The following is a 26,125-nucleotide window of genomic DNA, read 5'->3' as shown; positions in this document are numbered from 1 at the left end:
AAAAGTAAATGAAAAATATTTTTAAAAGGAATTAAAGCGCTGGGTTCCAGAAGTTGACATCTTTTGGGTCTAGACATATTCACCCATGTGTTAAGGACATAAGTCAGGATGAATTAGTTAACTGGTTAACTCGTTAAGTCATTGTTAACAGACAACAAGACACATTTCAGGGTTTCTGAAAAACAGGCTGCTTTAATTTTCAATGTTAATAAGGAGAAATACAGAAGCCACCCATTGTTAACTAGTAGAAACACATACTGCCAACATATGCGTGTATGTGTGTGTGTGTGTGTGCAGAAGTACAGTCCTCTGCCAGCAGCTGCAAGTGGTCTGATGAAATATTTTTACATCTTAAACTAAATCTTAGTTCAAACGCCAGGTACTCATCCAGAGGTACTCACCCAGGTGAGTCACTGTCAGTTAAACTTTTCAAAATAAACAATTTCCAGATGCAGACTCCATCAGATGAGGTAAAGACGGCTCAGATTCCAACAAAGTTTACTGTCAGGAGGAGTTTGTAAACCAGACTGTCTGATTCATTACAGAAACCAGGTCTATGTAGACCAGGTTACAGAGACCAGGTTACAGAGACCAGGTTACAGAGACCAGGTTTACAGAGACCTGGTGGGACCCTCTGATAGATCTGAGAAGGACTCTGGACCAGCAGTAATCTGAGCCGCTCAGGAGACAGAATCAGGATCACACAAATACACTCAGCTAAGCCCAGAGAGGATCAGTTTATGATTATTGATTATCACCATGCAGGCGAAGGAGCAGAGCCTGGAACATAGTAAGAGAACAGAGGGGTCAAACTATCACAGTAGAAAGCCTGTAGGGATGCTACATCTGCTGGGTGGAGTTCCCATTCCAGGTGTTGTTGTCGTCCTCACTATCCTCCTGGGTCCTCAGCCGACAGATTTTACCGTCTTTCTTGAAGTCTTTGGGACGCTTCTCCAGAGTTTGTTTGGAGAGAGATTCTCTGTGTGGAAGCAATGCATGCATGCACACACGCACACACATGCACGCGCGCGCACACACACACACACACACACACACACACACACACACGCACACACACACACACACACACACACACACACACCTTTATTAATGGAACTAACCACAAACACAGTACAAACACTTGTATGGGTAACAACAAAACGGATCTGTTTTATTTAAAAAGCGTGATTAACCAGCAGCATCATTAACAAGCAGAATCATTAACTAGCAGCATGATAAACTGGCAACATGATAAAGTAGCAACATGATAAACTAGCAACAGGGTAAACTAGCAGCATGATTAACTGGCAACATGATAAACTAACGGCATGCTAAACTAGCAGCATGCTAAACTAGCAGCATGCTAAACTAAAGGCAGGGTAAACAAGCAGCAGGGTAAACTAGCGGCATGATTAACTAAAGGCATGATAAACTAGCAGCATGATAAACAAGCAGCAGGATAAACTAAAGGCATGATAAACTAGCAGCATGATAAACTAAAGGCAGGGTAAACTAGCAGCATGATTAACTGGCAACATGATAAACTAACGGCATGCTAAACTAGCAGCATGCTAAACTAGCAGTATGATTAACTAGCAGCATAATTAACTAGCAAAATGATAAACTAGCAGCATGATTAACTAGCAAAATGATAAACTAACAGCATAATTAACTAGCAAAATGATAAACTAGCAGCATGATTAACTAGCAGCATGATCAACTAACTGCAGGATTAACTAGCGGCATGATAAACTAGCAGCAGGGTAAACTAGCAGCATGATTAACTAGCAACATGATAAACTAGCGACATGATAAACTAGCAGCATGATTAACTAGCAACATGCTAAACTAGCAACATGATAAACTAGCAGCAGGGTAAACTAGCAGCATGATTAACTAGCAGCAGGTTAAACTAGCAGCATGATAAACTAGCAGTATGATTAACTAGCAGCATAATTAACTAGCAAAATGATAAACTAGCAAAATGATAAACTAGCAGCATGATTAACTAGCAAAATGATAAACTAGCAGCATAATTAACTAGCAAAATGATAAACTAGCAAAATGATAAACTAGCAGCATGATTAACTAGCAAAATGATAAACTAGCAGCATGATTAACTAGCAGCATGTTCAACTAACAGCAGGATTAACTAGCGGCATGATTAACTAACAGCAGGGTAAACTAGCAGCATGGTTAACTAGCAGCAGGGTAAACTAGCAGCAGGGTAAACTAGCAACATGATAAACTAGCAGCAGGGTAAACTAGCGGCATGATAAACTAGCAACATGATAAACTAGCAGCAGGGTAAACTAGCGGCATGATAAACTAGCAGCAGGGTAAACTAGCAGCATGGTTAACTAGCAGCATGGTTAACTAGCAGCATGGTTAACTAGCAGCAGGGTAAACTAGCAGCAGGGTAAACTAGCGGCATGATTAACCAGCAGCAGGGTAAACTAGCAGCATGATTAACTAGCAGCATTATTAACTAGCAACATGATAAACTAGCAGCAGGGTAAACTAGCAGCATGATTAACTAACAGCAGGATTAACTAGCGGCATGATAAACTAGCAGCATGATAAACTAGCAGCATGATAAACTAGCAGCAGGGTAAACTAGCAGCATGATTAACTAGCAGTAACTCAGAGGCCAAAACTCAGAGGCTTTTGTTATAACACCTGTCGGTATGCGGACGAGGCCTGGGTGTAGATTTAGTTCACAGGTTAAATTAAGATGCTTTCAGAAAGTTTCAGGTACATTTCAGATTAATTGAATGTAGTCTGGATCTGTTGTTAGTTTTTGACACGTTGTGAACCTGTTCAATGTGATATTCCTCAGAATGCAGATGTAGGGGGTTGATTCTCTGGCAGACGTTTACATCCTGCTGTTTAAGTTATTTCTGTCTGTAACAGAGCAAAGACCATCCCTCACCGCTTTGTTTTGTCGGACGCTGGTGTGGACTTTGAGTAGGAGTTGGACTGGTGGTGGGTGGGGCCCCTGGACTCTGCGCCAGGAGGGGGCGGGGTTGCAAACAGGAAGGAGCTGAGGAATCTCCACACAGCCAGCAGAGGGTAGAGGAGCGTGCCCAGAACTGCCCAGATACCCCCAGAGGACTGAGCCACGGTGTTAGCAGGTCTGCTGGACTGCTGCAAAGGACAGGATAACAGACACATTACAGCGTCACAACACACACGTTACAGCGTCACAACACACAGGTTACAGCGTCACAACACACACGTTACACGGCCTCACCGGCAGCAGCACTATGGAAGCACTGGGAGCCAGTTCCAGCTCCAGCAGAGTCTTGTCCAGGTCTTCACTGGTAAACTCCCGCCTAGGGAACATGGTCGCCAGGGAAAAGTTGCCATAGCGATTTCCCACTTCCTGAAACAGGGGAAGCACAAAACAGTCAGAGGGGTTTCCAGCTATCTGTGATGCCCACTCAGTCTGCCACTTAAATAATTAAATATCAACAACTAGAAGAGCAGCGACTGTAAGGAAACGGCCAGAAACTGACCTGAACAGCAAAGTGTCGCGCCTCCTGCAGTCTGCTCTGTGACGGGAACTGGTTAGTAAAGGAAGAGCCGTCTGGTAGCCGGAACTGTATCCTCGCTACAGTACTGATATCACATGGACATATTTCAGATAAATCCATGCAGACAGTGTACACATTTATACAAACATACAGACAATACATACATTTATAGATATATGCATGTACATGCCACTGCTTGTGTCACTGTGTGTGTCACACAGGCACACATTACTCCTGTGTAAAGTGTGTACCTCCTCTCCCGGAGCTGCACCTCCTTCCTGGCCTCCTGCTCTGCCTGTCTGACCAGCTGCTGCGCCTGTTTAGCAGCTTTGTCCTCCTCCTGGATTTTAGCGTAGCGAGCTGCTCGGTCAGCTCGGTCCTGCAGCACAGAGGGACCATGTAGTTAATGTACATGTTTTATGTCTACTCGGTTTTGAACAGATGAGTAACTAAGGTTAATGTCAGCATTAAACTGTATACCTGCAGAGTTCAAAATGAATGAATTGAGGTGTAACACTTAAAATTTAAAAAAATAAAATAAAACCAAACAGAGCCATGTCATACCCACCACACTGTTAAACATCATACTGTCCTCACTCACTAAGTCACTCCAATCACCATCACTGTGTAGTTGTTTCACTGCTGTTAAAGTACTTGAACCCTTCAGTTGTTTTTTATCCACTGATGAATTGATTTGATGTTCGTTAGGGTTAGGGGAAACAAAATTAGCTGTAAAGAAGATGTAGGATGATCATACCAAGGCGATCTGCTGTTTAACTCGCTCTCTGGCAGCCTTCTCCTCGGCCTTCTCTCGATTCCTCTCCTCCAGGAGTCTCTTGGTCTTCTCCTCTTCCTTTTTCTTTTTGAAGTCCTGTATGTCCTTCCCCACCTTCCTCCGCTCGATTTCCTTCCTGATTTCATTCTAAGACACAGGTCACGGTCATTACTTATAATAGTAATAGTTATTATTATTAAGTATTATTGAGTGTGTGGCTGCAAAGACTCTGAGCTATTCTGTTACAGTATAATATATATACAGTATATACAGTATAAACTCTATATTTATATATTTATATGTTACAGTCAAGTATCAATGTTACAGTGATACTGTGTAACTCTACTGTGCACAGCACCGTCTGCTGGCACAGCTGGGATTATACGCCATCACTAAATGTCTCCTTACCTCCTCTTCTCCGATCTTCCTCTGCTCTCGTCTCTCCTCCAGTTTCTTTGTTAACCTGACAGAAAAGTATTGATTAAATATATATTTTTTTTTAAAAATAGAAACATTAGAGGACAGTAAACGGATTAAATATCACGTGCAGGTGTGCTCTCACCTTTCCACTTTAGCTTCCAGGTTCTCTTCACTCTGAGAATGTGATGATTCTTCTTCAGCCGGAGTCACTGAGAGAGAAGCTGCAAAGAGAGTTCACTGGATTACTTACGTTACAATTTCCAACTGCTTTAGATTGTACAGGTGTACCTAACGAAGTGGCTGGTGAGTGTATATATACTGTATATACACACACATATATATATATATATACACCGATCAGCCATAACATTATGACCACTGACAGGTTAAGTGAATAACTTATTATCTCGTTACAATGGCTCCTGTCAGTGGGTGGGGTACGTTTATCATGTATGTGAGGCAGCAAACACTTTGTGACAGGGTCATGGGCAGCCAAGGCTCAGCGACGCGTGTGGGGAGCAGAGGCTGGCCCGTGTGGTCCGATCCAACAGAAGAGCTACTGTAGCTCAAACTGCTGAAAGAGTTTCTGCTGGTTCTGATAGAAAGGTGTCAGAACACACAGAGCATCACAGTTTGTGGTGTATGGGGCTGTGTAGCTGCAGACCGGTCAGGGTGCCCATGCTGACCCCTGTCCACCACCAAACCCTTCTACAATGGGCAATTGTAATATGTAATTTAAGGTTGTCAAACTTTTTGTTAATTCAGTGCTTAAAGCACCACCTCTAGCGCCCCACAGGATTCATAGAACTGTAACATGCGATATTTGCCTTTTTGCTACAGGAACATGAGGATCAAAGTTTCATGTTCAAGTGATTCAGAATCTCTCACCTTTTGTTGTTTCTGGTGCTGCTGCTGACATGCCGGGCACTGATGGATCTAAGACCAGATCTGAGACTGGTTCTGAGACTAGATCTGGAGCCAGTTCTGAGACTGGATCTGGAGCCAGTTCTGAGGCTGCGCTGTCGCATGGGCTGGCTTCGACAGGGGCACTCGTGTCTGGTCCCATCTGCTGAGCGTGCATCTGTCAGCAAAAAGGTAAAGATCTTTATTATGAAGAACTATTACTTTTATGTTATATGCTATATGACATAGTGCAGGTGTTAAGAAGGGCTGTGATGTACTTTCATAATGGCTTCCCCCTCACATCCTGTGTTCATTCATACAGGTAGGTAACAATCTAATGAGCAGCAGTATGTTTGTAATACAGGTAAAATGTTGGCAGAATAAATATGATTGGTATTATAAATGAGTGTAAAAACAGGTGCTGCTGAAGAGTTTCCTCTGACGGAGCTTGGACAGCAAACTAAAGTCAAGTTCTCCGGATAAGACCAGCAGAATCAGTGACATCTTTTAAATCACCTCTTAAAACAAAAGGCTTTTATGTGATGATGTGTGTAATGTGATGTTAATGTGTTTGTCGTGGTTTTACTTCTTCATATTTCATTTCTTTTCGTTTAACTACGTTTAACCTTTATCCTTTGTTTTCTCTCATATTTTATATAAATATATTTCACTGTACATAATATAAATCACTGTATGTAAATATATCACTGTATAAAATCTGACATATATTTGACTGTATATAAATATATTTAATTGTACATATATTTTATAAGTCATATTTAGATGACTAGAAACTTTCTGCTACTTAATTCAGACAAACTGAAGTTATTGTGCTCGGCCCAAAACACCTTAGAGACTCTTTCTCTAATGATATAGCTGCCCTAGATGGCATCAGCCTGGCATCCAGCACTACTGTTAGGAATCTGGGAGTTCTGTTTGATCAGGATATGTCCTTCATCTCCCACATAAAACAAATATCAAGGACAGCCTTCTTTCACCTTCGCAACAAAAATCAGACACATCCTGTCTCAACACGATGCAGAAAAACTAGTCCATGCATTCGTTACTTCCAGGTTGGATTATTGTAACTCGTTACTATCAGGCTGCCCTAATAAGTCACTAAAAACTCTGCAGCTGGTACAAAATGCTGCAGCACGTGTGCTGACAAGAACTAGGAAGAGAGATCACATCTCTCCTGTATTAGCCTCTCTGCACTGGCTTCCTGTAAAATCTAGAATAGAATTTAAAATCCTTCTTCTTACTTACAAAGCTCTTAATGGTCAGGCACCATCATATCTTAAAGAGCTCATAGTGCCATATTACCCCTCTAGAACATTGCGCTCCCAGGATGCAGGCCTGCTTGTGGTACCTAAAGTCTCTAAGAGTAGTGTGGGAGGTAGAGCCTTGATTGAATTTGATTGATTGATTGATTGGTATATTTCACTGCATGTAAATATATTTCACTGTGTATAGTATATTTCACTATGTAAGCCAGCCTCGCCTCCTGTACCTGCTTCACTCTGTGGATCCTCTTCATCAGCTCTTCGGCAGACACACTGCCAGCGATGACTTCCAGAGGAATCCCGTTCTCGCCGATGAAAAAGCTTGACGGTATACACACCACTGGATCTTCACATGGGGGGTTAAGGAATAAGCCCCCTCCAGTGCTTACATTAGCAGCATAAACAGTCAGTCTCATGGGAGACTAATCACAGCAGTCATACCATGATATTAAAGAACGGTAAAAAGAAAACAGTCTTGATGATATGACCTGTCAAAGTTATAATTAGTTATGATGAGCATGGAAAATAATAACTTTCCTTTCATCAGTAAAACTACCTCTATGTAACAGCTCAACAGTAAATCAGCCTTTATATTATGAAATAAAAGGATACAGATCTGAGAGAACTGCACACATGTCTCACTGTGAAAAAGAATCGCATGGAGAAATATTAACACTTTATCACGTGTGTTTAAATGTACCACATCAAACACCTGTCGGATCAGGTGAATACTTAGACTAGGATATTCAGGTATCTATTCTTTATCTGAGAGTGAGAAGACTGCAGGGCCTCTTTTATACATCAATAACAAGCATGAGGGAATTTATCTGTTTATCTACTTATTATCTATCTATTCATCTATCAAGCAATGGAATTTATCAATCCATCCATCCATCCATCCATCCACTCATCAATCTATGTAATCTATCCATCCATCCATGTAATCTATCTATTGGGTTAGTTCTGGTACAGTCAGCTTCATGAAGGTTATACCAGTTACCAATCAGATAAATAGTAAGCAGAAAAAACCATCTTGACATCTTACTAACATACTTGGTTAATATCTTAGAAGAAGTCACCCCCCATTTAACTGTTATTCAGAAGTAAACACATCAGCACCTCTTTGCATCCACTCTGATGGCCACACAGCAGTTGTTTGCTGCCTCTGAGACTTTGTCCTCCTCCCAGCTTGACATCAGCTGTGCAGACTGCTCGTCGTCCCCTGGACACAGAGAGACAGTGATGAGTTTAGTAACATTAAACCATCAACACATTCAACCTACATATTACTAATACTATTACTACAAACTTTATGTAACCTAAATTCATATATAACCTGTATTTATATATACCGTTACTAATACTATTACTACTGTTATATAAGAATGACTCAGTTCACACTGATGACGTTTAATTTACATGACTGTAAAGACGCTGATTGGATGTCATTTGTACCCGCGTGTCAGCAGTGTCAGTCCTGATGTGTCCAGTTATAATCTCTCTTTAAAAATAACTGAACTGTATTACGACTATGCTAAGCTAAAGGAATCAACCAACCTGTGCTCAGTCTTCCGGTAACTTAATCCGGATATGTGCTGTTGTAGACAAATTGACAGCTCTTACGATAGCGTTAAAAATTGCAGTATGCTAACCAACATTAGCAGCTGGTGCATCACTGTTCGAAATATAGTTACTGTGTCTTTTTGTCCTCAAACATCAGTAACAACAGTTCTCATTTATCTGCTGGTGGGTTCAGCTAGCTGACTAATAGCTTAGTACAACTGTCATGGCTAGCAGGCTAGCATGCCAGCGCTGTGCTTCTTTATAACTTGATGAATGTGCAGGCTAGCGTAAGCTATCTGCTAACCGACAAACACATACCTGTAATGACAACGACAAAGACGGAGCTCCGCTGTTTAGCAGCGGCAATGGCGTCAGGAATGGAGCCCTCAAACCACAGCATGTTTGCTAGCTGTGTCTCTGCCTCTGTTTGGAGACGCTGCTAACCACCTAAGCGAACAGTTACATGAATTCATGAAGAGTCAGCTGTCAGTTTCTACTTCCGAGCCTAAACAGATCAGCTGGCAGACGACACTTCCTGCTTGGGTCATGTGACCGTTTTTTTTTTTTCCATGTGACCGTTTTTATTGAAACTGGTTTTTGAACAAAATATTTCGAAGTCAGTTTCACAAAGCATTGTGTTTTGTAACCAAACGGTAAATTACGCCGGCGAACCAGCAAATCATCACAAAAATCTGACATATATTCCCATTAAGACCTCCCTCTGTTCATCACCGTCTTCTCACCTCATGTGGCAAATTTTTCCAAACAAAGTTAAAGAGAAGCTTGTCGAAACAAGACGTCTTCTGTTTGGTGACATCGACAGAAGAGAAGACATGAGAGGCTCTTGACAGTCCCTCTGCTTTGCTGAGAAGAACTCTACCATAAAGAGATAAATCTCTGGCTAACAAAGAATTGAATTTCATTTTAATAAAAGCAATTACTGGGTCCACATTATCACTCATCAATTTCTTATCATCCTGCGTGATTATAATTCCCAAATATTTTTACCGAGTCTTTAACTGGTATACTACATATCTCTGTGTCTGTGGTGCCTTTTAGGGCAAGGATTTCACACTTATTTACATTAAGATATAAACCAGATATTTCAGAAAATGATTTGATGACAGATAAGGCTTTGGAGACTTCTGTTTTGTTTTCTAAAAAATCGTAGTGTCATCAGTTAGCTGCTATATTTTAATTTGCCTACCATAAAAATTAATGCCTTTAAAAGAATGTTGGGTTATTAATAAATTAAGAACTTGACCTACAAGTACAAAAAGGTAGGGAGAGATGGGACAGCCCTGGCGAATTCCTCTCTTTATGTCAGATCTGGGTGATGTACCACAGGGCAGTTTGACAGAGCTGTTGTTGCCATTGTATAACATTTTGATTGCCTTTATAAAAACATTTCCAAATTTTAAAAAAATTGGGTCCAGTGTACTTGATCTTCTGCAATTTGTGACAGCCACAGTGGTGCTGTGTTTATGTGTGAAACTAAAGAATAACACTGATGATATTAAATATGATTGTTTGCACTTATAATAACAATAATAATAATATCTATTTCAATGCATTCAGTTAAAATTTGCAGGACAGGAAACACTGAGTCAAATAGCAATATTTAGACTTTCGATTGTTTACAGAGTTTAACAATGTTTATTTTTGTTTTTATTGGCCCACTTGGACTTCCATACCACAGAGCCTGTCGTATGAGTCGACTTCAGTTTTAACTTTCACTTTTGATCTGATTCAGTCAGAAACGTCACTGCTGTCGCCGTTTGTCTGTTTTCTCTCCTTAAAACTCTCCGACAGAAGGATTAATCAGCAAATATACCGAACAGGTATTTTACAGCATCTAAACACTTTATATGACTGGTTTTGTTTCTCTTATTTTCTTAACAAAGTTTCGTTTCCGTCCTTCAGATCGGATCATGGCTGACATGGCGAAAAATAGCGAGGTAAGAACGACTAAACCTTCTGAACAGTTCGTGCGCAGTCTGTTTATTAATTAGACAGTTTTTTAAATTTATATATTTATACTGTATTTATATATAATTGTATTATCAGGTGGACCAGGTTATGGGTCCGGGGATTCAGAGGGTTCCGGGTGAGGAAGACCTTGAGTTGAAAGAGGCCAAGAAGGAGCTCGAGACCTGGAAGGTAAGAGGTTAAGCACTGAATATTACACTGTTCTACTGTAGTACATAAACAATATATACTGTGGTACATAAACAATATAAACTGTAGTACTTAAACAATAAATACTGTAATAAATAAACAAATGCACCGATCAGCCATAACATTATGACCACCTATCTAGTATCGTGTAGCTCCCCTTTTGCTGCCTAAACAGCCCTGACCCATCGAGGCATGGACTGCAGCAGACCTCTGAAGGTGTGCTGAGGTATCTGGCACCAAGACGTGAGCAGCAGATCCTTTAAGTCCTGTAAGCTGCGAGGTGGGGCCTCCATGGATCGGACTTGTTTGTCCAGAACATCCCACAGACGCTCCACAGAGGCCACTGCCATTAGGGAATACTGTCTCCGTGAAGGGGTGGGCTTGGTCTGCATCAATGTTCAGGTAGGTGGTACGTGTCAAAGTAACATCCACATGAAGGACAGGACCCAAGGTCTCCCAGCAGAACATCGAAAGCCTCACACTGCCTCCGCCGGCTCGCCTTCTTCCCATAGTGCATCCTGGTGCCATGTCTTCCCCAGGTAAGAGACGCACACGCGCCCGGCCATCCACATGATGTAAAAGAAAACGTGATTCATCAGACCAGGCCGCCTTCTTCCATCGCTCCGTGGTCCAGTTCTGATGCTCATGTGTCCACTGTAGGCACTTTCAGCGGTGGACAGGGGTCAGCATGGGCACCCTGACCGGTCTGCAGCTACACAGCCTCATACACAACAACCTGTGATGCTCTGTGTGTTCTGACACCTTTCAGAACCAGCTTTAACTCTTTCAGCACTTTGAGCTTCAACAGCTCTTCTGTTGGATCGGATCACACAGGACCAGCCTTCGCTCCCCACATGCATCAATGAGCCTTGGCCATCCATGACCCTGTTGCCAGTTGTCCAGTTTTCCTTCTTTTTACCACTTTTGGTAGATACTGACCACTGCAGGCCGGGAACACCCCACAAGAGCTGCAGTTCTGGAGATGCTCTGACCCAGTCGTCTAGTAATCACTATTTGGCCCTTGTCAAAGTCGCTCACATCTTTACACTTGCCCACTTTTCCACTTTCAACACATCAACTTCAGGACAAAGGGTTCACTTGCTGCCTAACATGCTGCTTACTGGATGAATCTGTTAATCCATCACCATCATCTTAATCTGTATTTGCTTCGTCCTGTAACAGGAGGTCTCACTCTCTGAGCAGGCCGTTGTCAGGTGTCTTCACGATGAACGCTTCCTGTTTTTCTTTCAGACGAAAAGCAAAGAAGCTGAGGATGACAAAGCCCGTCTGACTCTGGAGAAACTTGATGAAGAGGATGTGAAGAGGAAGGCTCAGCAGGAGATGATGGCTCTTTCTAAAGAAGAGGAGGAGTTAAAGAAGGAGTTCACTGAGAGCCTGAAGGCCATTCAGGTACAGTCGAGTAACACCTGACATGATAATAAAGTATGAACAAAAAACAAACTCATGTTGTATCTGTTGATTCTGTGATAGAGAGAGATTCAGAGTCTCAGTAAACACAAACAGGATCTGATCCACAAACTGAAGACACGTCAAGATAAACTGGAGGCAAAGAAGGCGGAGTCTGCCAGACTGAAGCAGAAGTTCAAGGTGAGGACGGAGAGAGTCCTGAGGACCAACTAACAGCCTGCAACGTTCTTGAAATCTGTTCGACTCAGTCTGATTATTAATAACTATCCAAAAGTAAGATGTGTCAATGTACTGACTCATGTTGTGATGTTATTAATGAACAGACTGACTTTTTCTCAAACTGCAACTGTTTTAATCTGTTGATGATGAACATTATGTCGGTACATTGACATTTACACACATAATCAATCTAAAACAACAACAGTTATACTGAAATGAAATAAACCCCACAACAGTTATTGAAATGTGTTCCTCCACCCCTCAGATCTACGCTCAGATTCCAGACTCGGAGATTGAGTTCATTGATCAGAGTGACGAGCAGGTGGAGGACAACTGTCAGCCAATCAGAGGAGAGTTTGTCATCAGTCAGAGAGCCTCTGCTCCTCTGCGAGGAGGTCAGGCGCTCATCACCTTCGAGGAGGAGAAAGGTACACTAGACTCAGAGAGATTTATTATACATATTTAATATGAGTGAAAACAGAAATAATGATTATGATAAATCTGAAGTCTGATAAATGTTTAAAGTTAAACGACACTGAGTCACTTTATTTTAACATTAATGATAAATGATAAGTGAAAACAGAAAGTGATAAATGTTCACAAATAAACTCAAAATTAACATTTTGTATGAATAAACTCAGTTTTGAGGTCAAAACATTGAATTCAAACGTAAACTGAAGCTTAGCTGGAGGTCCGAATGTGACTTCATCTGAATCAATCAATGAGAGAACTACAAAGCCTTTAAATAAAGTAGAAACATTCTTTAATATGATTGTTTTCATAGAAACAATAAAAAACCTCATTACTGCTGTTCACGTCTGGTTTTATTCAGTTTACAGCTGATCATGTGAACTCTGTTTTATATCTGCACAATCAATTTATCCGGACTGATCAATTTATCCAGACTGATCAATATATCCAGACTGATCAATATATCTGGGCCAATGATTGTACTGTATATAAAGATGGACAATGCGTCTCCATCTGCTCTCATTGTATGAAATCGATGCCAAAACAGCCCCTGTGATATGCGCTGCCATTTTGTGATGGTGACGTCATTTGGAGCCAGAGTAGAGATTAGCGGGTGGAGCCGCCGTAGCCACTTCCACTAACCCAAACACACACTGAACTTCCTGAAAAAACAGCAAGGATCCTGCACGCCGGCATGTTTAACAGCAGAACAGCTTCTTGTGTTGTTTTGAAGTTAACGTTCACAGGTATGGAAACTTCAGTGTAGTGATTGTTTTAGTTACGTCTCCTCTCGCCGTTCCTCCTCTAATCTGCTAATCCGGAACAGATCAAGGTCAACAGAGCTGTCAAATGTGTATCTGTGTATCTTAGTATATCTGTATCTATGTATCTATGTATCTCAGTATTGGTGTATCTGTGTATCTGTGTATCTGTGTATCTGAATATCTGTGTGCTGCAGTTGCATCTCAGATCCTGAAGATGGCGAACTGCTCTGTGTCCTGTGATCGTGTGACTCTAAATGTGAAACCAAACCGAATCAGTCTCGACCCTGCTGCCAAGTTTGAGGTTAGTGTGTGTGTGTGTGTGTGTGTGTGTGTGTGTGTGTGTGTGTGTGTGTGTCAGTATATTATTGTATAATACCCTGTGACATAAAGCAGTAATATTCAACTCTGTTGTGTGATGATTCAGGTTCTCCTGCAGGTATCCAGGAAGCAGCTGTCTGTTTATAATGTCCCGTCCTCCCTGCCAGAGGAAAGGATGAAGGACCGGCTGGAGATCAGTTTCTCCAGACCGAGCCGAGGGGGAGGAGAGGTGGAGGAGGTGCAGTACGACCAGAACACCGAGACGGCACAGATCACCTTCCTCCACCCAGGAGGTAAAAAAACCTCATACAGGAATTCACAAACAGACAGGAGGAGACAGACAAACAGGAAGTGGCACACAGACAGGAAGTGACAGACTGACAGATTCTGAGGCGTAGTGTATAATAAAGTGATGATACTTAGTATGTTCGCTTCAGTCTAAAAGTTTCTCTTTGAACAAATTTTTAAATGACTTCATGTTTGTGGGTCATAAGTACTAACTGTTTGTGTGTGTGTGTGTGTGTGTGTGTGTGTGTGCGTATGTGTGTGTGTGTGTGTGTGTGCTTATGTGTGTGTGTGTGTGTAGTTGCACACAGTCTGGCCCTGAGGAGGGAGTATCGTGTGGGTCTGGACTCTGAGGCCAACGTTCAAGTGGGACACGTTTACAAATATGAGCTACGCAAGTTTCAGGTAACATACAGATACTGTAATAACACATATATACTGAAATACAGTACTAACATATAAGACGTGGTACCATGATGTAATACTAACATACAGTAAAGAGTACTTGGTGGGGTTATGGTTTTAAAAACTTTATTTTGTTCATTAATGTCAAATCAAATTTGATTTGTATAGCGCCAAATCACAACCAAAGTTTTCTCAGACACTTTACAGACAGAGCTGGGGTCCGTTTCAGAAAGCGGGTTTAGTGAAACCCCGAGTTTGTTAACCCTGAAATGAGGGAAACCTCGGGTTTGCCGTTTCAGAAAGAGAGGTAACTTTAACTCTGAGTTGGTTACTATGGTAACTGAGTCTGTGAACCTCACCTGGTCACAAGCAGGTTTTCTTCAGGACACTCAGAGTTTCTCTCTGTCTCCTCCCTCTAGAATATAAAACCCTCATTCACTTCCTCGTTCATTCAGCCCGTCTCACGCGTGTGTTTGAGCGGTTACAAATTAAAAGAAGAAACGTTGCGTCTCTGTGCTGCTCTGACTGCTTTGCAAAAGTCTTTTATAATTATGATAAAAAAATCTAAAGACAAATCTGTGTCAAAGTCATCATGTGTAGATTTTCCACCACCACTGCCGAGAGCGCTCAGATAAGACGCCGTAAGTTATTGGATTTTGTATTTATTTAAACTAACACATTCAGTTTAATCAACATAAATTATAATGTATGTGAAGTCAGCATCATGTTAGGGATAAAGCTGATGCACATTAAAACAGCCACTGAATGATATTTAATCTGTTTCATATTTAAAATCTGACTGAAGTGAGGTTCAGCCATGAGCCTGTTCTGCCTGAGCCGCACCTTTCAATGATGTTCTGCTGTTTTATTTTTAGCTGCTTCCATGTATATTTTTTTCTCCCGCTGCATTGCTCCTAAATTAATATAAATTTTAGCTTCCGGTCGTGATTAAGTATTAAATAAACAGACCAGTTCAAACTGACGCGTTCACTCAAGCCGCTTCTCTCTCTTTTGCAGCTGCAGCCGTGTTACTTTACGTTTCTAAAAACATGCTCGTATTCGCTGAAAGTCCGCGTGAGGATTTCGAGCTCCACTGGTGTGACGTAGGAGGACCTCTTTTTGTGTACCGTTGCCATGGTGAATCGTGGTGTCGGGGCTCCATTAATGCTGGCTTTTTATAGTCAGCGTGCACGCACTTAACTCCGGCTGAACCTACTCAGAGTTGATTGAACTAACTCTGATCAGCTGTCCTGAAACCAAAAAGCCAGCGAATTTTAACTCAGAGTAAGTCAAACCACAGTCCGGGGTTAGACTGAGGCTTTGTTGAACCTCCTTTCTGAAACGGACCCCAGGTCTCGACCGTACTCTTTGTTATTCAGAGAGAGACCAACATGAATCACCATGAGCAGCTCTGAGCAACATTCAGCATAGTGACAGAAAAACTTCCTCTAACAGACAGAAACCTCGAGCAGAACCAGACTCATGTTGGACATCTGAAGAGACTGGACGGGCCGAGAGAGGGAGAGAGGGAGAGAGGGAGAGAGGGAGGAGCAGGATAGACACAGGCAGAGAGAGCAACAACAACTACAGATAATACATACTTATGGTTACGATGCCAATAATAGTGGCACACTCGTGTCAAGATTAGCAAGAACAGCATATTCATGATAAAGGCTGACAACAGTAATTGTAACAGTTGAAGTCAACAGGTCTACTATTAGCATTAGTAGCAACAATAATGATACTATGGGGAAGGCTGATGTTAGTAGTTGTTGCAGTCGAGCAGGTCCACAGCAGCAGGTGGTCTGCAGCAACGATCCCCAGGAACCTAAGAGACAAGGGAGCACGAGAACTCCCGGGAAGATATGTGGTTAGTAATGTTAATGGGACCAGAAGATACAGAGTTAATGAGCTGCATTAATATGACAGAGAGAGAGGAGCTCGGTGTGTCAGATCCCCTGGCAATCTAAGCATATAGCAGCAAAACTCTGGGCTGGTCCCAGCCTGAGCCAGGCCTGTCATGAACCAGGAACCAAGAGGAAGGACTGAAATGCAAACACACAGTTTAATGCCAGGCAGGGTTTGGTACACAGATGAGCAGTCAGATAAGGCAGAGGTATCCAAAAACATGAGACAGTAAAAGGCAAGGTCAGAAGGCAAAACAGGGTCAGATCAGTATTCAAAAACGAGAGTTGGTAACAGAATGCTGGAACGCGGCACAGAGGTACAAACGAACTGGCATCGAGACAGAAGAAGACAGAGGGTAAAATACACGAGGTAATGGGGCTGATGAGACACAGCTGGGGAGAGCACAATCAGGAGCAGGTGAGCACACGATGGGGGAGGGGCAGGACACAGACCTCGAACAGAGACAGGGGTGAGTGATTTCAAAATAAAACAGGATATACCAGACATGAAACGGGAGGAAAAATAAAATAAAACATAACCTAACAGGCGGACATGACAAGCCCTAACTATAAGCTTTATCAACAACGCTGAACAGCAGCCGCATTGAGAACAAGCTAACGTTAACGCTAACGCCCGACTGCAACAGCAACGCAACACAATGTCACAGTAACCGCAGACATCTGAGAAAATGTGAAACAAAGACAGCAGAAATGAAGCTGGGGTAATTACCTGTCGAGCAGAAGTGTCTAACTCAGCATCGCTTTTTGATCCTCTCAGCTCCCGTAGCTCTCTCCACCTCAGAAACGCCGCTCCAATGTTTACTCTCGTTTTGTTTCTGTCTCGGTCCAAGTCTTTCTCTTTAGCTTGCTCCTCCTCATGTCTCTTCTTCGGTGTAACGCTCTTTGTAGTGTCAGTCTCGTTGGCAGTGGAGGGATGGGCAGTTTGTTCATTCCTGGTGGTTGTTTTTCAGCCTTTGTGGACACAAACCGGCTGACGCTGCGCACACTGAACAAATTGAGCTTGCCCGTGTGAGCATGCGCGGAGGAGTGGTGCTGCGCAGCGTGTGATTGACAGCAGCCTGATTGGTTGTTGTGTTTCAGGAGCGTTGGATTCTTACAGATGCCATTAGGAGCAGTAGGAGGAGCCAGAGGAGCATGATTTTTTTTACAGATTATCTCTCTCATGTACGACTGCATGTTGAAAGTGACAGTTTGAGCAAATATGAGAAAACGTTAGTTTTATTAATGTTACCTGCTGCAGCTTTAAAAGGAAGAGAGGGTGTCTGCCTCCCGGACCCTGACTGGTAGATTGTTCCAGAGGAGGGGGGCCTGGTAATTGAAGGCTCTACCTCCAACACTACTCTTAGAGACTTTAGGTACCACAAGCAGGCCTGCATCCTGGGAGCGCAATGTTCTAGAGGGGTAATATGGCACTATGAGCTCTTTAAGATATGATGGTGCCTGACCATTAAGAGCTTTGTAAGTAAGAAGAAGGATTTTAAATTCTATTCTAGATTTTACAGGAAGCCAGTGCAGAGAGGCTAATACAGGAGAGATGTGATCTCTCTTTCTAGTTCTTGTCAGCACACGTGCTGCAGCATTTTGTACCAGCTGCAGAGTTTTTAGTGACTTATTAGAGCAGCCTGATAGTAACGAGTTACAATAATCCAACCTGGAAGTAACGAATGCATGGACTAGTTTTTCTGCATCGTTTTGAGACAAGATGTGTCTGATGTTTGTTGCGAAGATGAAAGAAGGCTGTCCTTGATATTTGTTTTATGTGGGAGATGAAGGACATATCCTGATCAAACAGAACTCCCAGATTCCTAACAGTAGTGCTGGATGCCAGGCTGATGCCATCTAGGGCAACTATATCATTAGAGAAAGAATCTCTGAGGTGTTTTGGACCGAGCACAATAACTTCAGTTTGTCTGAATTAAGTAGCAGAAAGTTTCTAAAAATATCATGAAATAAATTGTTATCTGTAATCAGAGGTTAGCATGAACAATCTGATCCATGTTAAACATGATGACGATGATGAGTAGGACTGATGATGAGGAGGAAGATGAAGAGGAGTGATGAAAGTGTCTGTGTGTTTCAGACGTTCTGCGGCTCAGCGAGGAGAACCATTGTGCTGGACGGGATCGAGGAGGTTTTGGACCCGGAGGACCTGCAGGATTACCTGGAGATTTACTTCCAGAAACCGAGTAACTACGGAGGAGAGATTGACAGCTTCCTGTACGCCCCAAGAGGAAGAAGCGATCTGCAGGTCTTCTTCACCTGTGAGGAGGAGGAGTGATGAGGAGGACAACCCCTCCACACCTGTCTGTTTTCTTTCTGTCTGTGTGGGAGTTATTGATTTTGTGTCGGAGGAAACGACCTGATTTAATGTTTTTGTTCATGTTCGACCATCATCATAATCATGATTAAAGATACAATCTCGAAGATTTCAATTTTAGTGCTCTTGAGCGCCTCCCACTGGTGATAATTGTTAGTTGTGAGAGCACTCTATCTCCCTTTGTCATGGTTCTAACTCTTGATCTTCCCCGCTTTCGTTTGTAGACTGTTTGCTTCATCTGAGCGTCGAGTTTGTTTCTTCTTCTTTGGATTTTCACTTCTTTTTGAAGTTGTATCTGTAGTCATCCATCTTTTCTTTTTTTGTTCGGCCATAGTAGATTACTGTTCCCTCACAATGCTACAGAAACCGGAAGTACAGCCGCTTAGCTCCACCTACACTGTCTGGCAGACCAACCACTGCTGGGTGATGGAAAACGTGTCGCTAACTGGGCGCTACTTGTGATTTAGGGTGATACCTCATTCGGCAATAGATAGGGGCTTAAAACGTTTGTTTAAATGAAAAGGTTTGAGATTGTTACTTTAACTATGTTTGGTCATGTTTAATCATAATTGATCATGTTCATGTTTGACCATGTTCATGTTTGATCATGTTTGATCATGTTCATGTTTGATCATGTTTGACCATGTTTGACCATGTTCATGTTTGATCATGTTTGATCATGTTCATGTTTGATCATGTTTGACCATGTTTGACCATGTTCATGTTTGATCATGTTTGACCATGTTTGACCATGTTTGACCATGTTCATGTTTGATCATGTTTGATCATGTTCATGTTTGATCATGTTTGACCATGTTTGACCATGTTCATGTTTGACCATGTTTGACCATGTTCATGTTTGATCATGTTTGATCATGTTCATGTTTGATTATGTTTGACCATGTTCATGTTTGATCATGTTTGACCATGTTCATGTTAGATCATGTTTGATCATGTTCATGTTTGATCATGTTCATGTTTGATCATGTTTGATCATGTTCATGTTTGATCATGTTTGACCATGTTCATGTTTGATCATGTTTGATCATGTTCATGTTTGATCGTGTTTGATCATGTTTGACCATGTTCATGTTTGATCATGTTTGATCATGTTCATGTTTGATCATTATTGACCATGTTTGATCATGTTTGATCATGTTCATGTTTGATCATGTTTGACCATGTTTGATCATGTTCATGTTTGATCATGTTTGATCATGTTCATGTTTGACCATGTTTGATCATGTTTGATCATGTTCATGTTTGATCGTGTTTGACCATGTTTGATCATGTTCATGTTTAACCATGTTTGATCATGTTCATGTTTGACCATGTTTGATCATGTTCATGTTTGACCATGTTTGATCATGTTCATGTTTGATCATGTTTATATTTATGTTTAATTCAGTAGTTTACGTTAATCTTACAGAGTGTGTGGATTTAATCACATATAAATCTCATTTGTAATCACACATTTATATATAGTTTTTTAGCGTTTGTGGTTAGACTGTGTATTTCTCTGTTTTACTGTCTATCATGATCATTAAAGAATCATAAGATCATTAAGTGTTTTATCATCTGACTGTGTTACTAACACTTACACGTGTAACTCTGTCTGTAGTTATTAGATAAAAGATAAAATGGATAAAATCACTGCTTCTCTTTGATTCTTTTCTGTTATTATCATTATTATCAGACAGCATGGTGATGCAGTGGTTAGTGCTGCGTAACAATATCTTTATTTATTTTAACAGGATTTAGCACTCCACATGTGATGTGTTAACGCTAACCCACGTCTGTACATACAACCACCAAAACATAACACCCCCCCCCACACACACACACACACAAATTCACATACATGCATGTGTAAAAAATAAATAAGAATAAAGAATAACAATAAAAATAACTAAATAAAACAAAAAAAGCAACAAATATACATAAATGAATATGATACAAGGTTGTAGGTTGAGGATCATCCTAGGTTGGGTAAATGCCAGAAAATTGTATACCTATCACCATATATCTTGTCCAGGTGAACTGCAGAGGGCTACATTATTGGTCACCTCTGGGTGCCTCCACCACATGGGATAAGTCTGTTCTTTCTAGAAAACGTATGAAGGGGTCCCAGATGTTGTGAAAGACTGATTGTTTACCCTTATTAGCATGTGTTATCTTTTCTAAGGGCAGAATTGTAGATAATTCTGAAATCCATTTACCTATCCTCGGCCTATCCACCTCCTTCCATGTTACTGCAATGACTCTTTGGGCCAACAACTGGCCTATTTTTAAAAATATTCGCTGTTCCCTTCTTATATTAATGGTAGCTGGGTGTATCCCCAATAAGAAGAGCTTTGGATCTAAAGGTATTTGTCTGATTAACATATCTTCAATGTGCTGTCTCACTTCTTCCCAGAACTTTATTTGAGAACATTGCCAAAAACAGTGAAACAGTGTGCCCCTTTCCTTTTCACATTTTATACAAACATCTGGTATAGCACTGTTGAATTTATTAAGCTTATCTGGAGTCATATATGTACACATTAACCAGTTAACCACTCCTCAGTACTGATGTCTTCCTGCAAATCTTCTCTCCATGCGTCCAGCCTTTTTACTGACGTTTCTAAGGATTCACCTACCAGAAGATTATGCATTTTGGAGATTAAGCCCCTCTCACTGCAGTCCTGGGATAGTTACTGATTGATTTTGCTGTGTTGTTATGAAGTTTCTCAATTGTTAGTAATTAAAGAACTGGTTAGGGGCTATATTATATTTGACAACAATTTCTTCAAAAGACATTCAGTTGTGTACCGTCCGGATTGTAAATATCTCCTATTTTTTGTAGCCTCTGGTCAGCCCAGATTTTGAATCCTCCATCCCCTCTTGCTGGAAGGAAATTATAAATCCCCCATATTGGACTAAACAAGTGAGAGTCGGCTGCTTTATGGTATTTTCGTTAAAAACTTTTTAACTGTAGTTAACTAATGTTTCCCTTGTATTTTTTCATTGACATGATAATGTTTTGCAGGTCTCTGTCATCATCCCGGCTCGCTAGCAAACCCGACTGTTTGATTATTGTCATAATAGCTAACCTTAGGTATGTCAATCTGTCTTTTGTACATTTTTAGGCCCGAGTAAGTTTTGCATGTCGCATTCGTTCATGCATGCATATTTAAATGTATTGTGCAAAATGTAAAGTAAGATTTGCGTGCTACTATTGCAGCATGAAAACAAATTGGATTTCTTCCAAAGAAAGAAAGCAGGCAGAGCAGGACTGGTAGGGAGGTGCCCCCAGCTTCAGTTGTAGACATGGGTGGGAAAAAATAGAAAGAAAAAAAAGAAGTTCCAGATTTCTCTGTAGTAAGCAATTATTTAATTGCCTTGATGATATCAATGACATCAAATTAAAGTTGAAACTTGTCAATTACTATGTGTGCAAATAATCTTTTAACTTTAGTCATGAATTGGTTAACATATCACTTGCCCTACTTAGAAAAAGGCAGATTTTATTATCATTCTGATGACAACTTGTATGTTTGGGTTAGGGTTACCCAGACAAGGATACTGGCGATGAAGGCCCTTTGACTTCACATGCACATCAGGGTATGTTTGCATTTGCCTTATTTAAAACATTATTTGCTTTGACTTGGGATGGGGATGTTTCACCTTTGTTATACTTATATACAGTGGCTTATATTCAGGGCAAAGCCCAATTTTTATTATTTGAGATGTGAAAAAGCCAAATATGACTAATTGATGCAACTGTTAAAATCCCTGTATTGACGCAGGTGTGTCAAGTCAGCAGCTCTCTGACAGTGACCATGACAAACATCAGGGAGCACCTGCAACAGGTCATGCAGTGCCACGCGGGGAAAGTAACATGGCAGCCCTTGATGTGCCACCTGGACCTCATGTTATGTAACATAGTCTACTTAATATCTTGTCATTCAATTCTTTCATTCTATTCTTTCATCTGTACATCTCCTGAATGATCTAAACAATGTGACGACGGCACAGACATCTGTTTTTGATGAAGTTAGCACAAACACACAAAGTGATCTATGTTTAAGAATTGTTGTTTTACCATAAACTTTACACAGTATTGTGTTAATAAGCTGTTGAAATATTTGTTACAGTCTAAGGTTATGTTAGATTAGATGTATTTAAATGTTGTCTGCACTTTATACTCTACTCTGTTTTGCACCATTGCACTTTAAACTGTCTCTGAATCTGCATTGTCTTTTGTATGCAGACTACATTAAAAGTTGCACAAAGAATAAAGCATGGAAGCTTTAAATGGTGCCACTCTGTTGTGTTGTGATTCGTAGGTCTATTTAACTTTTGAATTACATACACACAGTAGTGTAAGACACTCTCCTGTTAGTAATTAAAGTAGATATGGGTAGTGTAGACCAAATTACTAAACGATAAATTAATGCGATTCCAAAGTAAGGTGGGGGCATGCGTGTAATTCATGGCCCCCCTGCAGAAGTCTGTGCCACCCCCCCCCAGTCCAAAAAGCCTGGACATGCCACTGATTTTACAGCCATAGGGAGAGAGAGTTGCGACATCGCAATAACGGATGATGGAGCATATTGGACCTCCACTGTCGCGACTCTCTGGCTATACGGCTCTGGATACTTTGTTCAGGGAGTAGGCGGGGCTGCTCCTCCGCTGTCCTCACCTACGCACGCAGCGCGCACCTGCTTTCAAACATGTTGTCATCGACCTCATAAGGACAGTCCTTGTAACACATTGCCCACAAAAGTGCACATTGACCTGATGCCACATACTAGGTTTTGACCTTGTCTTGTTAAACACAGATTTCTGATAAAAACAGACATGATCAACCAAACACGGCATCACGCATTTTTCGGGGTTCATTTTTCAGGGGAATAAATCAGTAGATAAAAAACATTCAGTGTCCTGAACTGCACCTCATGTCCAGATCAGGATTAAACCTGGATCAGGATCATATCTGGATCGGATAATAAAGCAAGTGGCTTAGACCATATCACCGCTGAACATCGGAAATATGCCAGTCCAAGGACAGCTCCTATCCAGGCTATTTATTTTACCAGCTTCATGCTTCATGGATTATTACCTCAATGTTGTTTATCTGCGTGTGTGTTTGCCTGAAAGGAGATTGGAAACCGATATGTGCTGAAGGGGAACTGAGGAAGAGATGAAGGGAAGGTCAGGAGGAGGTGATAGAAGAGTGCACTGGTATGAATATGAATTGCTATGATATTGCATTAGTGAGAATAGTCCTGCTGTTACATTACCTATTAAGTGTATACAAACCACGGCGGGAGCAGGACGACTCAAATGTATGTGTTCCTTTTGTGTTCATGAGTTGTAGAGATGTGCACTGCAACCAGTTAACCGCTAACCGTCTTAAGAATGTTAACTGGTAAATTTAAACAGTTGAATATAATTTGGTCTTTTTTTAATATACATATATAAACGAGCAGTTAAACACTTAAAATAAAACAAAAACACAAAAACAAAGCTTCATTGCATATCTATGCTCCTGGGACACCTGTTGTGTCTGAGCAGGTATTCTCCGTGGCGTGTCTCACATTTAACAGAGTGCGCACCAGACTAACCCACAGCATGTCCACATGTTTCTTCATCAAAACCAGAAGACAAACTGTCTCCTACAAAATAAGGACAGGTGTAGGGCTGGACTTGTTATTTTAAGTTTCCACAGCCTGTTGCTAACGTGTTGACTGTTTTTGAGCAGAAATCGAAACATCTACGCGCGAGGCACAGCAGGTAACTCATTAATTATTTCAATCTGCAGACACGCCGTCAGGTCAGGACAGGACCTCATGTTTATTAAAGTTCTGTGTGCTGACCATCAAAGAAAGGTCGGCTGTAAATGTTTATTAACTAATTGTTGCTGCGGGATCACACCGCTGTATGCTCATGTGCGTGCGTAAAACGAGGATTAAAATAAATGTACCTCTTAATCGCGTGTGTGAGTGTGTGTGTTAAATTAAAAAATAAATGACATCCGTACATTCGTGTCACGTTATGCCACGTTGTGAAGTGAATTAAAAGTAACTTGCCATAAACACTGTTCTGCTGGCAGAGATCATAAAAACAGCAGGCTGTAACAGATGACGCAGCTGTGACACACATCATATTTAATTGACGTCGCTTTTAATTGACGGCCCTGGAGCAGGGATGTCTCCTGGGCTGCTTCCCAAGTCTCTTAAATTGCATCCATGTTTCCTTCACTTGCGTCGTTCACTTGCGTCTCAGTCCCTCCCACTAGAGATGCATGGAGAGACGCGAGGAAACCAAGAGAGGAGAGAGGGAACTTGGGAATGTTTTTTAAGAGACATGAGACGTCCTTTCTGATGAAGCGTCACGTGCTGCGACTTCCGTTTGTGATTAATGTTTGTATTAATTCTAATAAAACACACAGTAACAGTGTTTCCTCTCTGTAACCTGTTACCTGTGTAACAAACACCTGCACATGAAGAACAGGCTGCAGTCTGTGTTCCTGCTGCAGAGCCAGACGGACATTTCCTACAGCACTGTGTCTTTATATTATTTGTTCATTATTTACATGTTTGATCACGGATCATCTGATCTGAATTAATTATTTAATAAGCCCAAAAACTGTCTGTTCATGAACTATGAACATTATTGATTAGGCTCAAAGTTTCGCTGATCAAACCCGACCTCACTGATCACCTCACTCTCACACGTAAAAAGTGTTACCTGCTGACAGAGAGACTCTCCTGCTCCCTCTGAATTCATTCATTCATCTGTAATAAAAGTTAGCAGGGGAATAACTGATCATGACGAGAGGTATTTCTTTAGATTAAATTTAATAGAAATGAATCTGTTTTTGCCACTTTTGCTTTTTAGACAACTTATTTCTACTCAGATGTTGACCCAGCAAACAAATCAAATCTTCAGTTATTCACTGCATTTTATATATTTTACGACAAGTTATGATCAATATTTCGTTCTAAACGATCTCAGCTTGTCAGATACCAACTCATTGTACCGACGTTGTTTATAGTCGGTTTCAAGGCGCCCTGTAAAGTCTGTTTTAAGGTCCGCTTCTTCCTCTCTGAGATATGAAACTCCAGTCTGTGATCCGGTCTGATCTGTAATAAGGGGGCGTGTCGGCCAGTAAAAGACTTCCGTGGAGGCTGCTCTCGTGTATCCTCGCTTATCGCTCCTCGGAACTCCCTCCTCTCTCCTTGCTCCTCGCTCCTCCGAGCAGCGATAAGAGCTTTGAGACGATCCTCAATATGGCGGCTCCGGAACTACTTCCGGTTCAGGCGAGGAGCGAGGAGCGAGGAGCTA

At 41.4% G+C, this 26,125-nt stretch overlaps 2 protein-coding genes across 2 annotated transcripts; one reads left to right on the top strand and one right to left on the bottom strand.

The window, feature by feature from the left end:
* Positions 1-172: 172 nt before the first annotated feature.
* Positions 173-8,989, bottom strand: ubxn4 (UBX domain protein 4). The gene is made up of 13 exons (XM_069680776.1): positions 8,799-8,989; positions 8,037-8,139; positions 7,530-7,558; positions 7,145-7,263; positions 5,620-5,812; positions 4,874-4,952; positions 4,720-4,774; positions 4,294-4,458; positions 3,788-3,915; positions 3,519-3,621; positions 3,254-3,385; positions 2,933-3,147; positions 173-979 (listed from the first exon to the last, which is right to left on the bottom strand). The coding sequence occupies exons 1-13, from the start codon at positions 8,878-8,880 to the stop codon at positions 841-843; spliced, it is 1,542 nt and encodes a 513-aa protein (XP_069536877.1). The 5' UTR covers positions 8,881-8,989; the 3' UTR covers positions 173-840.
* A 1,243-nt stretch (positions 8,990-10,232) lies between these two features.
* nmi (N-myc (and STAT) interactor) lies at positions 10,233-19,342 on the top strand. The gene is made up of 10 exons (XM_069680788.1): positions 10,233-10,321; positions 10,404-10,438; positions 10,548-10,640; positions 11,910-12,068; positions 12,150-12,266; positions 12,571-12,733; positions 13,735-13,841; positions 13,965-14,151; positions 14,445-14,548; positions 18,557-19,342. Exons 2-10 carry the CDS (start codon positions 10,412-10,414, stop codon positions 18,752-18,754), a joined length of 1,155 nt encoding a protein of 384 aa, XP_069536889.1. The 5' UTR covers positions 10,233-10,321; positions 10,404-10,411; the 3' UTR covers positions 18,755-19,342.
* The last annotated feature ends 6,783 nt before the right edge of the window (positions 19,343-26,125 follow it).

The sequence above is a fragment of the Semicossyphus pulcher genome, unplaced genomic scaffold (assembly GCF_022749685.1).
Source record: "Semicossyphus pulcher isolate SPU_LCO1_2020_fin unplaced genomic scaffold, fSemPul1.0.p SCAF_41, whole genome shotgun sequence".
Classification (NCBI taxonomy): domain Eukaryota; kingdom Metazoa; phylum Chordata; class Actinopteri; order Labriformes; family Labridae; genus Semicossyphus; species Semicossyphus pulcher.
The sequence above is the reverse complement of the archived record's forward strand: the minus strand, read 5'-3'. Positions and strand labels throughout refer to the sequence as shown.